The sequence below is a fragment of the Eutrigla gurnardus genome (assembly GCF_963514095.1).
Source record: "Eutrigla gurnardus genome assembly, chromosome: 18".
NCBI lineage: Eukaryota > Metazoa > Chordata > Actinopteri > Perciformes > Triglidae > Eutrigla > Eutrigla gurnardus.
The window spans coordinates 3,107,383-3,122,802 of NC_139929.1; the positions used below are offsets into that span (position 1 = coordinate 3,107,383).

General features: G+C 44.3%; 1 protein-coding gene across 3 annotated transcripts in view; it reads left to right on the forward strand.

Moving 5' to 3' along the window:
* Positions 1 to 157: 157 nt before the first annotated feature.
* Positions 158 to 15,420, forward strand: part of arfgef1 (ADP-ribosylation factor guanine nucleotide-exchange factor 1 (brefeldin A-inhibited)) — a 40,427-nt gene continuing 25,164 nt past the window's right edge. For 2 of the 3 annotated variants that reach the window (XM_084033166.1, XM_084033167.1), the window contains exons 1-2: positions 158 to 531; positions 13,573 to 13,603. In XM_084033166.1, coding sequence (XP_083889292.1) covers positions 408 to 531; positions 13,573 to 13,603 — 155 coding nt within the window. In that variant the 5' untranslated portion in view covers positions 158 to 407. The remainder of the gene's footprint in view (positions 532 to 13,572; positions 13,604 to 15,420) is intronic. The other variant, XM_084033168.1, reaches the window with a different exon arrangement.

The window sequence follows — 15,420 nt, forward strand, 5'->3', positions numbered from 1 at the left end:
TAAAGACTACACTCATGACACCTCTCTCTCTCTCTCTCTCTCTCTCTCTCGCTCTCTCTCTCTCTCTCTCTCTCTCTCTCTCTCTCTCTCTCTCTCTCCCTCCCTCGCTGCTGCCTCACTGCGGCCGCCTGCAAACGTACGTGACGTCGTTTCCTCTCTCTCCAACATGGCGCAGGAGGCAGGTCGCTAACGGCAATCCGAGGGAATTACCCCACCTTGTGTGTGTTTATTTATGTCTTGTCTGCTAGGGGGGCTCCGAGGCTGACATTCGTAAAGGACTACATCTCTGTTCGAGGCGGCTGCACCCCCGCCGCCCCCCACCCTCCCTCCTCACCCCACCACCCCCCCCACCCCTCTCCTCCTCTCCCTTGGGACCAGGCACACCTCGCCCCAGATTCCGGTGCGACATGTTTGAGGGCAAAAAGACGAAAAACATGTTCCTGACGCGAGCTCTGGAGAAGATCCTCGCCGACAAGGAGGTGAAAAAGGCTCACCACTCGCAATTGCGCAAAGCCTGCGAGGTGGCACTCGGTAAGTCGCGTTGTTTTAGCTCCACATCCCCCCCCCCCCCCCCCCCCCCTTTCTAGTCCTGGACTCATTGATTTAGACACGTCATTCACCTTTTCACTCCACCAACCGGTTGTTCAGCCTTTCATTCATCTAACACCGGTTGCTATTGTGCTTTTAAAAAACGAGCAATGACCACAAAACGTGTATGATTTAATTGACGTGGCGATGATTCGCGTATGAAACGCGGAAATGGTGCAGGAGGGGTGGTGGGTGTTTTGCAAACGTTGAGCCCGGTGCTGCGAAACAGGCCGAGCACCGACCGGGCAAGACAACTAAAAGTTGCTTCCCTCCTTTGCTATCAAGCTAAATGACAACTACGCCTTATACGTTCACCGGGAGTATACAAAACTGTGTATTTGCACGCGTTTTAACCACCGCCGACAAAAAGTAGAGCTGTTTTGTGTGTCTCTTCCTGGTAATATCCGTCCGCCGCGTCGTAGACGTTTTAAAGAGACCAAAACAGTTTACTCATTTAATATTCTGGGCTCTCATCGTGCTTTTTATGTTGTGGAACTACACGTAAAGTCGAGGCAGAAGGTGTCAGCTGTCAAGTAAGCGCCTCTTGTGCTAGCTAGCATCAACGTCAAGCCGCGGATGGTACTAATAAGATGACTTCCGGTCAGGTTTATTTTTATTTTTCAAATAACGTGATACCGAGCGAAACACCGAAGCGAATAGTCTAATTATAATTCAGAAATAACTCGTATGAAATAACAAAAACTTTCCCTTCGTGTAGCTTGCGTGTCCACGTTGTCGTTGATGACTTTTATTTTGAAGTCAACGTCACGGAGCGTCCGGTTTTAGTTGCACTACATCCGGAAGCTTTTATGCTAGCAGGTGTATTAAACGAAAGCACGTCCTTGGGGAGGTGACTAATCATAAATATACATTTTAAAAATCGTTTTAGGCAAAACAAAGCAAAAATTAATTCACGTAGAAGCAGAGCAGATAATAATTTTATTTTTTTATTATTTTTTTAACTGAGTTGGAACAAGATAGCTTTTGGCCCTGCAAAAGGAGTAATATGACACTGCCAGGTAAACAATGAGTCCATGTTGTGAAGCAGCCAACCATCCGACCTGCTTTAAACCAACCCATTCAAACTGAAGCAGGGTATTTTTTTATTTTTTTTTTAAATGGCCTTGAAGGCGAACAAAATACACCCATTGTGTTTGTTGAGGCTTGCTCTGATGTGTTCTAAATCAACCCACCTACATGCAAATTATATTTTCCTTCCCCCCAGTTGATTGTGTGTAGAGCAACAAGGAAATAAAAAACCCACAGGTCTTCAAACGGAAAATACAACATCTCTTTACCTGCAACCAGAGCCTAAAGACATGAACTGATGTCACTGATGATACTCTTTTCCCGCTATGAGTGAATTAGTAATCCTGTGGTTTTAATTGAAATGTAGGCTGTCCAACTGTGAGTCAGGAAACAACCATAAACTGCTCACGGATGCTGGCTGTCATATATATATATAGAATCCTTGCAGTTACTCACTGTTTATGGAGCTGCTTGATTCTATTTAAGGGTGTGCTTTCCTTTAAAAGTGTTTGTGGCTCTGTTCAGTACAGAAACGGACCAATATTCTTAATATTCTCATATTTAAATAGTCCATTCTGATCGTGACGTCACACCAGCCTCAGCCGTACACTAGAGATCTACAACATGAGAATCTCTGCAGCGGTAGAGTAGTAAGTGCATATCAAAAAAAGGACTGGGCGACCCACTATGCTGAGTGACTTACATAATCCCCCTCCAGCTCTCGGGGGCTCTGAGACATCTCTCTGTGCCAGAGTTTTCCTCTCTGCTGTCACAGAAAGTTCGCCTGTTATCCGCCGTGCTAAACTAGGTATTGTTTGAATTTTTCATCATATTACACAAGAGGGTATCTTCATTTTGGCGTCTTGTTTAAACATATATGAGGTAAAAGGCTCTACCTAGGTTATCAGTCCAGCCTCCTTGCATCCAAACTGACCTTTTTCTCCTAAATTATCAAAATGTCGCACAGCTGTTCCCAAAAGGAGTACCGTCTCACTTTCTCACTCGCTCTAAACTGTAGTGACTCCTATTATCTTCGGGTCGCACCGTCAGCGTCTTTGAGAGGAGCTGTCTGATAGCAAAGAAACGGGCAGCGGGTATGACCCCTCCATCACCTTTCAGGAGTCGACACATCTGCTTCGGTTCATTGTTGCCACGTGTTGCTAGCCCTTCATGACGCCGGCTTTGTGCGCGGTTCTCATTGTTTTTCCAACCCCAACCCGTCCTCTCTGGATTGAGAAGTTCACGTGGCTTCGCCGCCGCCGCCGCCTCCGCCACAAAAACAGTCCTGCTGTGAACGTAACCGGCTAAATCAGGCGGCCCTCGGTACGAGAGGAGCGAGAGCCTCGTATCCAGGATGGCAGTCACTTAAGGAGTCGAGTCCCGCTGAGCACATCGCTCATTATCTCTCCCCCTTCGGAGAGTGTTTGATCTGAGGGTCAGCTGTGCAGGTCACAGCGACCTGCAGACCCGACGGTGATGAATATTCAGTTGGGCTTGTTGGAGGCAGCGGCTGGACGCTCAGTCTGTCTTTGTTTTTCTTTCCACTGAGGATGACTCATTTACACATACCTGTAAATGTAGATGGAAAGTACTAATACATTGCTTTCATGTTACCTTCTAACACATGAAGCAGATACAGAGCAACGTGGACATCCCATTGGATGGGTCTTTAATAATGAAATCCAATATTCAGCCGTGTTTTGTTCCAGGTTTTAAAAAAACGTGTGGCTCTCCAGATGCTAGATTTTCTTCTTTCATTTGCTTCGGCTGTTTTAAACTATGCAGGTAATGTGCAGCTGGATTGTTTGCTTCAACAACCTGCCTTCACTTCGGTATGTGAGAGCAGCGTGTGAATTTGCGTGCTGGGAGATATTGACAGTGTTTGGTGGTCTGTTCCTGGCAGTCGGAGGGCTTTGACATTCATTAAATCTGAATGTTTTGCAACATGGGGGAGATATGAGCCAAATAAATAATAATAAACCAGGAGCTAGTAGCTATAATCACATGGTACACTGACTCTTGTGGTGTTTGTTTTTAGTCATTAATCCCTCATCAACGTTATGCTTTTCTTCTTTTAAAATGTCACCTTTTGTTGCAGATGTAGCTTTGGAAACATACTGGAGCTCCCAAACCTTTGGTTGAATTAATTTTATATATTTATACGTTACGTCAGTTTGTTCCATTACTTTATTTCAGAAGAGACGCCACAAAGAAACCCTCATAAATCAGCTGTAATCTGTAATCCTCTGGAACATTATGGTCAGGAATCATTCAATATTCAAAGATTTAAGAATGTTTATCAATTAACATCCCTACATGTAACAACATGGGATGTTTGCTTTTCTGTAAGATTACATTTAGATTAAACCAAGTTGTTTGACGCTTCAACTGCAAATACCACTGGCTTTTCTAACAAAACATTTCTCACATCCGAGGTCAGAAGAACCTTGAATGCGCCTGTAAATGCAGATAAAGATCACCAGGAGTTTTGCACCAGGATGAAGGCCGGTTTTCCTGAAACCTGGCGGAGGAGCCGTAGGGACAAATGTACCTCTGAGCATCGGAGGACGGCGACCGCATGTTCCTCCATGATAAGCTGCATCATAGTCACAACACGATAAGCACCACGCTATAAATGGGGCCGTTTGGTAATTGAGGGTTTTTTAACCGCGATTCCCCTAAAGACGCACACAGCCTTCCCAAAACACGAGGTTGATGGCTGCTGTCAAGGCAAACCTCCAATGTTTGTCCCCCGACTGAAGAATAATAGCCTCGCTGATTTTTTTATTGTACCTGACAACTTTTTTTTCCTGACAGAAACATATCAAGCATGAAGTTAAAAATCAGGTGTTTCATTCCCGAGGCACAAAACCTCCGCCGATGAAACTGTCAGGTGTTTTTTTTGCCGGGGAAGAGGAAGAAGTGTAAATGAGGGAAGCAGAGCTCCGTTTTTCTGTCACCTTTATCTGCCGGCGTGGCGCTAAATGTTTTCCACAGTTTGACTTTAACTGGAATCAGATGAGGTTGCATGTGCGTGGGCGGTTCATTCTTAAAAGTATGAAAGGCATCCGTATCTTCTTGCACACTGTCGCTGCAGACACACGGATGCCTTTGTGGAAGGAGCGATAAAAGCCCGTCGTAATGGTCTGGGTGGTTTTACCTGGGTTTTGGCGTGTGCTGGGAAAGTAGTGGAGCATAATTTGCTTCACAATCTGCTTGGTTGGCCTGAAGGGAAGGGAGACGTGAGGAAAGTGTGTCCTGGTTTCAGTCTCACGTCTCCCCCTCCAGACTAAGTGCAGACACTTAAGCTGCTTGCAACCCCAAAGGTTGACTGGTATTCAGATAATGAGCGGTGGAGAAGTCAACATGACCAGAGCTATCTCTGAGAGCATTTTTAAAAAAAACAACCCTTTCATCTATTCGGACGAGGTTTAGAATGTAGAAGATTCCCCCATTCCTGTTTTCTTTTTCATCTATTTTCTTACATTGATACCTCCATACATAATGCATTGTCTCTCTCCACTGGTGCCTCCGTCAGACCCGCGACAGCTGATAAATTAATTATACCGCAAACAGAAGAGACGAATGAAAAAAGAATAAAAAGCCTCCTGTTTCTCTCCTCCTCTCCGTTTTCTGTTTCCATTCGTGTCCCTTTTATTTATCCGTGGTATCTGTCTTGTATTGATCTAGCATCTGTATTCATCCGAGGAGAGTTTGGTAGCAAGCAGAATGATGCATCACCGTTACTGAGGGAGAACGGGGCGATAAAATAGAAGGAATGATTAAGGAGACGTTCGGAGCGTACAGTCGGACTGAAATTAGAACATATGTTTTCTGCTAAATCTGTATTTTGTTTCTGTCTTCTGTACTCATTTGGTCAAAATTGTACAGTAGGTGTGAATAATGTTACTTAGGCAGTAGCACTCCATGCAAGTTGACAATGTGTTGCCTAGCAACGCCAGCTCCCAGGCATCAGTGAACCACTTGAAACTTAAGAAGGTGTTTCCACAAAAACGCTGCTCAAAGAAAGTGGAAAGTCTTTCCTGATGTGTTTGTTGAGAAGGAAATGACGTTACAAAGGTCATCGGAAACCAGAATCTTACAAAATCACACCCAAAATGCTGGATTATAGGTTGTCTGCATCCCAAAGCGACCTTCTCCTCTTGTAAAACATGTAATGGTAGGCACCATAACCGCGTTTTTAACTCCATCGTGAAGAGGGCTTGGATGAGAAAGTTCACTCAGGCTGAATGAGCTGAAGGAGGATGCAGCTCACACATTAATCTCCCATTGACTGGCTATTATCTCCAGCTTGTGTAGCACGATAATAACAACAACAACAAACCCCATTTCAGGGCGACAGAAAGTAGCGATTCATAGCGTTGGAGCAGGAAATGCTGAGTCATGTGTCCAGCAGCGGAGTTATTAAACATCAATTATTCAAATAACAAATAATTTCTGAGCATCAATTCAGCCATGAGAGTTAAACCAATGATTAGATGCAGGCTCATGCACACACACAGATGCAACACACACACACACACACACACACACACACACACACATGATTAGGTAGCCCAGACAACCTCTGACAGTGTTTCCTTCTTCCTCCTCCAAATGTAATTACTGCTGTGCAACCTTTGCTTTCAGCCTCGACAATAGAAATGTCAGCGGTCTGATTCTTTCTCAGGCTCTCCGTGGCGGAGGAGGCCGCGGCTGCTGTGCTTATCTATGTTTGGTAGGAGGTGGAGGTGGTGGTGCACACCTACACGCAGATTCATCCCCGGATTAGCCAGTCTTAGTGGTGCTGAAGAACTGCAGTGTGTTCCTTTTACTATTATTATTATTATTATTATTATTATTATTATGCCTGTGTGGACAGTGTCTTATTACAAGCTCTCCTCAAAATGTTTTTGCTTGATTGCTAAATCCACCAGAGATGTAATATTGTTGCCGGCCTGGATAATGGGGTCAATGTTGCACGCTGAATGGAGATAAAAGTCTCCTCGGCTTCTTTCTCCTTCCGTATCCTGAGACGTACCGTAGCCGTGACCACCATGTTTTCACTTGGGGGGGGTGGAAAGCAATCGGGTGCACTGGATGTGGAATTTTTGAGTAGATGGCATAGGAAGCGGTCGGAGCCGACTGTGGGATCCATGCCAGTCACAGACGGGCTCTTATCTCTTTGAAATGGAAATGATGCGCCCTTTTCGCCATCTCCATCTCCTCGCTCAGGTGATGGAAGTCAGGGAGTGACCTCTGACCTCTCCTCTGTGTGTGTAAAGATTGTTGGAAGCCCATTAGGAAGGAGGTTCTGTTATCTTGTTGCAGATTTCTGCCCCACACACAAAGGGCAGGAAGTGATTATGAAATCCTTCTGATGTTCCCTTCTCTGTCTTTCGTCTGTGGTGGAGGGGAGAACCCAAACATGTCTCACACCAGTGTGAAAGTGAGACCCGGCATTCTGCTCTCCTCTAGTATAGCCTTGTAATATGAGCACACACACTCATACAGCACATGCACACAAGCCACGGAGCTGGTTTATAAAAGCAGATTTGTTTTGGAAGGCGGCCTCGTCCTTGTCCCGGCTTCCTCCCCCCCCTCACTCTTGCATGTGAACCCCCCCCCCTCCCGGGGAGGCTGCTGTCTTGCTGCCGGTCTCGCGGCGTGCTGCAGAGCGTCTCCAGAGAGCGCTCTGTTTATCGCCGTCCCTCCCCGCCAGACGGGCTGTCTCTTAATTGATGAAATGTCGGAGCCCTCGTGAGGTTTTTTGGTGTGCGTGTGCACGGTGCATGTTGGATTGTGTGTGAACATCTTGCTGGCAGAATGTCTACTTATTGAATTAGTGTTGACACCTTTTAGTGGGTGAGATATATTCACCCAGGTGTGTGCAGCCTCCTGGGCCTTTCAATGCATTGCTTTGTCTACTTTAAACTACCTGTGTTATAAGAAAAGTGCTTTTTGTGATCTTTGTGTCACGGAGCATTAAAGGTGGAGGTGATTCTATTCAGAAACATCTGTTATACTACTTGAAATCCTTGTAATATACTGATAGCAATGAATACATGAAATGCTCTGACATAAAACATTTAAAAAATGTCATCTGTGGCAGGACTGTAAAAACCCTGTCCAATCAAAAAAGTCCGGATTTGCATATATTAAAATAAAACCTTTTAGAGGTTAAATGGACTCTGTTTTCTTCCAAACAAGCAAAAAGTGATATACATTAAATGCATTATGTGCATCCTTGACAGTAATGTGTTTGTAATAACATTTAATAGGGCTGTGAATCTTTGGCTTCACTTCGATTAACCATTAGGAAGTTGGCGATTCGATTCAAGGACAATTTTCTTTTTTTGGAACGATTCGATTCAGTAACTTTTAACCAAAATTCTATATCCATGAAATAAACATACAATAATGCGAGTGAGAGTATCTGTATTCTTCTGAAAGGTGAAACAATAAACAGACCACAGAATTACTTATTTATTTACTATATCATTTATTCTATAAAAAAGTAGTCCTGCATAATATTTTATGCTGAATACAAAAATGTAATGCTGATTTTGAACAAAAGACTATATGCTGGCAGGGGAGAGAGTGTCTTAAAAGTCTTAAAACATCATAATTAAGAATCGCCATTCATAAGATTTAACGCATTTATAATGATTATTGGTGAAGCCAGATTCATTATATTTATTTAGCAGATGGATTTAGTTGAATCGGTAGGACTGACAATCAGTCGATGAATCGTTACACTACTACATTTCAAGTATTTCAAACACACCCGGGGAGGAGAACCAGTGGTTCCTGGTGTTCTCCCAGCATGCTCCTCTGCTGCTGGTCTAGGAAAGCTTCATCATCCACTCCTCCAGGAAGAAGACTAGCAGGTTGTTTTGCAGTCGGACTCTGATGTGATGCGTCGTGGAAGCAGACTTCTTGGTGTTAATAGATGTTGTGGTTTGTCTAAAAATTGCACCGTCATGTGTTGTAGCTTCACCAGGTGCAGGTCTAGCCCCCTTCTATGGTGTTTATTTATTCAGCGACAGTTTAGTGAATATGCATGCGCATCCTTTCAGCAGCACTGTTTGCTTTCGACGCCGTAAACCCACCGTTGGAGCGATGGAGTGTAAACAGGGACGCTCCGGGGATTTCAGTCGTAGCTGCTTCGTGAGGGGAGCTCAAATACTCCAGGTTTTCTCCAGAAGTTCTGGGGGATTTGAAGTGGTGACCCCCCCCCCCCCCGCTACAGTCCTGCTCACAACCTTTGATTCAGAGGTTTTTCCAAATACTTCCCCCGTTGCTTATTCTTATCTGTAACGGCTGCACATTTGCGTTCTGAGAGGCTGACGTTACCATTGTGCTCTGGATATCTAAGCCGAGATCGGCGTCCGCTGTAGCTCAGTGAGTGTGATTGAAGGGATCAGTGATAACCCCCCCCCCCCCCCCCTTTTTGAAACGTGTATTATACAAAGCGCTGCAGAAACCCCCGTCTCTGCTGACTGTCGGGCTGAGCTCGTCTGGATCTCGCAGCCTTCTCGCTGCACGAGCTGGCATTCGGTTGTTTAGCGTGAGCTGCCTTCAGGCCGAGGCGTCGTCATCGTCATGTATTTTTCAGGCCTCGCCGTGTCGGTGTCACGTATCGGGCTTTGTTGTACTGAGCTACCTCGGCTATTATGTTTGCTTTAATAAATCAAGCAGGATTAAAACGGATGAATAAAGACTTGTTAAACGTGCAGAGTGACATACTGCACCTGTTTAAAATAGATATCAGGATGTCAGTACATGAGTGAGGTAAATAAAGAACATACTGATGTATATATGTATGAAAGTTGGAATCATTTTGCATATTTCTTGTCTTTTATAGCACCATGAATTCATTTCACCTTATTGGGGACACATAATGTAATCATTGCACCTGATTAAAAGTGATGACTGGGGCATTTAAATAGGAATAAACAGAGTGTTGTGTCAAACAAAATATTCCAACTTTATGGGCAACAGTGTGTGTATATATATATATATATATACACAGGAGGTTGCAGATGCCGAATGTTTTCAGGAAGTGTTTTACTTCCCCATCGGGAGGACAAAGGGCCATTAATACCGCCGGTGCGTCGGTGCCATTCGACGGTGGGCAGGTACACCTGACTGGAATGTGGCCCGCACCCGGCCGCATTCATGCATGTCCATTTTGCCAGCTCTCAGAAAATGTCCCTGGAGGCCCCCTGCTGCTGCTGCTGCAGTCACTCCAGAGCAGAGTGGAGACGTGATTAGCCAGCCTTTGAACCGACCTTCTCCCCCGCTTAGAGGCAGCTTTCTAGTGGGGGGGGGGGGGTCCTTGAATGGATGACAACCTCGGGGTGTGTGGGATGTAAAAATGCTCACATTTGCAGAGTGTCTTCTAATGCTTTCATACACCAGAGGAATGGGAAAACAAACGTGACTCACTTGTTTCTTGATGATAAATATAGGCCGAACATGATGGGGATTTGGTATTAATGCTCCTTTAATGTCCTGCTGTTGTCGAGTGTAAAGACCTGGGTTCAAGTCGGGGGTAAGAGGGGGGGAAAGGTAGCTCGAGGATGAGCCTAATGGTGGAGGTGACTGAGGGCTTAGCTCTCATACATTATGGAAGTGTCAAGGCTTTGTTTTTGAGGTCTGTAGCTCCGATGGCTGCCTCTAATGCATCTGGTCACCTGCTGAAGCATCAGTAATGGTGATGATGCAGCAAAATCAAGCCTGTGTTATGATTGATAAATCATAGCAATCCGGTATCAATCAATTAGTTTTAATAGATTCTTTGAGTCCTCTTACTTTCACAGTTGTGTTGTATTATTTTCACCAAATGTGTGAAATGTTTTGAATGTTTTTTAAGATGCAACAGGGGAATAATTCATGTGTGGAGAGACAACAAATTCACCACTTTGAGGGCTTCGTGGGAGTCGATTTCTGAAGTTTCAGTTTCATATTTTTTCACTAGTTGACTCACAGAAGCCGCCAATGTTTTTTTTGTTTTTCATGTGGACTCATTAGATTGAAAAGTGGTGAGCCGCTCTGTTTTCATCTGCTTCGCTGCAGATGTGGAGGAGGCTTCAAGCACAACACTGAGCTACCGCTGCTGCTGCTGCTGCTGTTCTTTTGATTATACTGGTGGTTGTCCTGGGACACACCAGGGCACAGAACTGGGGCTCTTCAAGGTCAGCCATGTTTACTATGACTGTGCAGCGCTGAGAGAGTCGGGTTAATAAGTGACTAAACGCTGGGATGAAGTTTGGAGATATTTTATGCATGCAAGCTGTGTTGTATTGAAGTCGCCCACTAAATGAAACTTTTCTTCTAACAGCAGAAGTGTTCGTGGGCTCCTGAGCATATGAGGTTTTGAATCCTGTGTTGGGGTTATTTTGGGACACTCGATCAGAGTGTGATGAGCCATTTTGGGACGTTTCTCCCAGTCTGCTCCGAGGCAAAAATTGAGTTTTCTCGCTTCATTCATTGCACTTTTTTCTGATTTATACCATGGCTCAAGTTGATATAAAAAAAATGAGCTTTAACTTAATAAATAATTTAGTTTTGTGTGTGTGTGTGTGTGTGTGTGTGTGTGTGTGTGTGTGTGTGTGTGTGTGTGTGTGTGTGTGTGTGTGTGTGTGTGTGTGTGTGTGTGTGTGTGTGTGTGTGTGTGTGTGTGTGTGTGTGTGTGTGTGTGTGTGTGTGTGTGTGTGTGGTAGCTGGCAGATCGGTCGTTATTCCAGGGTTTTAATTCCTGCCAGTCCCAGGAGCATCCCGCGTTTATGTGTCTGTTCTCCCCCCATCTCCGACACCACCACCCGCCGTTGCCATGGTTTCACCATTCAAATCCTTGGGTGATGATTCCTCATCAGATGTTGCCCCTCTCTGTGTGTGTGTGTGTGAGGGCCTACCTGCCCGCCTTCTCCCCTTTTTTTTGGCTTGTGTTTGTGGATTTGCATGAATGTGATGAACCGTCTATTGATATTAAAAGTGGAAAAGCCCGGGGCCGTTTTGTAATTTCACACATCCCGAAAAAGAGTCCTGCTGTGAGGTTAATATTCTGCACCAGAGAGCAGCAGACTATCGGGTCCAGCTCTATGATGTTGACTCTTTGAGTCGAGCTGCAGCTCGCTGGAGTGAAAGTGTTGCTGGGAAAAAGATTAGAGATGGGACCGTTGCTGATTATTCACTCAAAAAAAACAACTCTTCTGATTGGTTGTCGGGGATTTCAAAGTTTGAAGTGAGAAGATTATAGTCATGAATATTCATTATCATAACGCAGTTTTCATGATATCGATAATTTCCACCGAAACAAGTAGTCATTAATTGGATAAGTCAATTTAATCAACAATTCTGATAATGAAGGATTAATCGTTGTGGTAATTTATTTAAATTAAAAGTAGCTCAAATATGAAATTTCTGCTTTTTTTCTGTTTTGTCCCTCTTGGATTTGAGGGAACGTTTCCGTTTTTCTTGATATTTTATGAAATAATCACAATAACCACAATGCAGATAGAAAAAATAGTGATGAACAACTATAAATATGAATTTAAGAGCCAGATTTGACCTGAAAGTGAAATAAATCTACAGTGAGAAAGTGTTCAATATATGCTCAAGAAGAAGTGCATTATAATGAGAGGTTTTTCCCCTCAAAAAATCCTTACAATAACAATCAAAGGGCCAAAAACTGACATGACAAAGTTGTCTGGTATCTCATCCACTCCCATCTGATTTTGCAGATAACGATGTTACCTTGGGTCTTTTTAAAAATAGCTCACAGATGAATGAATGAGTTCGTGGCATCAATACAGTCGTCCGACTCTCTCGTTGCCGTTGCAGCAGAGAACTGACAGGCGGACTAGACTCGGATCAAGGACTCGCTGATCCCGTTCAGTCAGTCTCAGAATAATCACACAAAGAGACGACATGCTCGCTCGCCTCTCGTATCCGGTTTTTGGACCCAAAGGGGGGAACTGCGTGTTTATTATACGGATGTGTAGATTAAATTCAATTAAATTCAGACGGTTTCCAAATCCAAAAAGCGTCTCTTCTCCGACGCGTGCCCGTCTCCCTCGTGGATAAGTACAGTAAAAACATGTTTGAAACCACCCTTAACTTAACTCCACCGAGTGTTAAGTGATAAATATTCTCGCCAAGTGGATTTCTTTGAAAGGACTGTTAGCCTTGCAGCAGTGAAATAATTGGGCTGTCATTATGTTACATTTTTTCTTCTTCTTTTTTTTTGCTGGTTGCAATTCTGTGAGGACTTTGCCGATTGCCACTGTTTTTAAAAAGCTTCCTCATTGAGAGCCCCCCCCCTCTTTAATGTCTAGCACCAATTGGCCTCTCCTCTGTATCCGTCTCTCCCTCCCTCTGTGTTTTCTGCTCGTCTGTGCCGGCGCTCGGCAACTTCATACGACGGCTTTCATGCCTGCAGATCTGTGAAATAAACACAAGTGTTGGCCTGGCTGCTGGAATGAATAATGATTCCATTTTTAAAGGGGGGAGGCCGAGCTGCCGCTGAGGCAAAACATTAGCCAGGCTTTTTATTTCTGCACCCGGTGGTGGTGGTGGTGGTGGTGGTGGGACGTCAACAGACCCGTCACCATGGCGACACAGTCAAACTCTTATGGGGGTCAGAACCTCACACATTTTTCTGCTTGAATACTTTTTAAGTCCCTTTATTCTTGCATCAGCAGTGTGAATCCTAATCCTCTGGGGGGGGGGGGCACAGACACACACATACACACACACACACACACACACACACACACACACACACTTTCTAAAAGGCTCTGGAAAACATCTGATTTGAAGATTTTCTAAAAAAACAAAAAAAGCTCTTCATAAATAAGTCCACTCCCTGCGGTGTCATAAGCCGAGTAAAATACTGTAGAATTTACACTCACACTTGACTAATTGTGTTTTGTTTTTTTTCATTTGCAGAGGAAATCAAAGAGGAATCAGAAAAATTAAGGTAAGCTTGTTGATTAATTACAAACAGCGTTGTGGCATCGAGGGTCATTTAATTGGTTTGGTCTGTCTTTCTGCGTGTTCAGTCACTGTAAGATTCATGGCTCAACCGAACGCCTCTCTGTTGCTCCTGTGTTCAGCTAGTAAAGGGGATTAGAACTGTGTGTGTGTGCAAATGTGTGTGCAAATGTGTGTGTGTGTGTGTGTGTGCAAATGTGTGTGTGTGTGTGTGTGTGTGTGTGTGTGTGTGTGTGTGTGAATGTGTGTGTGTGTGTGTGTGTGTGTGTGTGGCCTCTAGTGTGTTTTTGTTTGTGCCTTTCTGCCTGGCCGGCTCCCAGCACCCCCTTGTCTACTCATTAATGGCTTTTCTTCCCAAACCCCTGCCTAATGCTGAACTTGTTTTTGTGTGTGTATGTGTGTGTGTGTGTGTGTGTGCTCATGCACGTGCAGCCAAAATAATGTAGGCTTGGAATGAAACGTAGCATGAGTGCTGCCTCTCCTCTTCCCTCTCTCTCTCTCTCTCTCTCTCTCTCTCTCTCTCTCTCTCTCTCTCTCTCTCTCTCTCTCTCTCTCTCTCTCTCTCTCTCTCTCTCTCTCTCCTCCTCTCTCTCTGACTCTCTCTCTCTCTCTCCGTCTCTCTCTCTGTCTCTCTCTCTCTCTCCCTCCCTCGTCCCTCCCTCCCTCGTCCCTCCCTCCCCACTGTCCGTCCACCATCGAGCCACGCCCAGCTCCCACACAACGCTGCTGCTTTTTTAGGATTCATCTCAGGCACTTTGTCAACTCTCAGCTCTTTATTTTTAATGTCATATAGAATATTCTCCCAGTGCTACTCGGGAATACAAATATAATATCTGCGTGAGCCTGCAGTCATATTTAAATTGTTTCCCTTTGTGTATTCACTCTGTAGCGCCAACACATACGAGGCCAAATTTAATAACGACATCTTTAAAATATCGACAGTGGGGAATCGGCTATGAAGTGTACGTTATTTGATATATAGAAACATACGTCTTTGTAAAGTAAATTCAACTTATGGACCATTTATGTAATGGATAGAAGGACCAGATGGCACTGATATTTAACACTTGTAGACTATAAAGAGATATAATGATATGGGAATAAACTGTGTAGTGAACGGAATAAATAACCAAACAAATGGAAGCATTTATTTAACATTTTATTCCGCTAAAATAACATAACATAACTGTAACACCTAAAAAAGAAGATCCACCAAAAAAATCTGCACTTGTTCTGGAGCTTTCAACTGTATCACACAGTCTTCATCTTCCTCGTCTCGTTCCTTTAAAAGGTATTATGGTTATGGTCGGCTGTTTGCGGGGACCATCGCGAGGCTCAGTGACTTCCTGGGGGTCTTTACCATCAATGTGAGGTTGCTAGGCAACCGGTGGAGACTCCAGGTGGTACTTTGATCTTCTCATCTCACTCTTGGGAGGAAAGTAAATGAGCATATATCATAAAAAATGTCCAACTATTTTGACTTCAAATAACTGCTGAAGAAGACGGTGAAAAGCTCCAGAGTAAGAGGGGACCTTGAGTGGAGTTCATGCTTTTTGTCACCTCCAAGGTCAAGGATGAACCGTCAAACGCACCCATTTAAGCTGCATGTAATACCAGAAGACATTTAATCATAAATCAACATATTGATTATTGTATAGATTTTTCATTGCGTCTTCCCCTTCCGTGATGAAAATAAGTGGCACTAAAGCTTCAAAGAACCCCACCGTGGCTCCGGGGAGTTGTTGGATGGAGGCTGAAACGGCGTTAATGGCTGTATTATTTTTTCCTAAGCAGGCTGAGTGT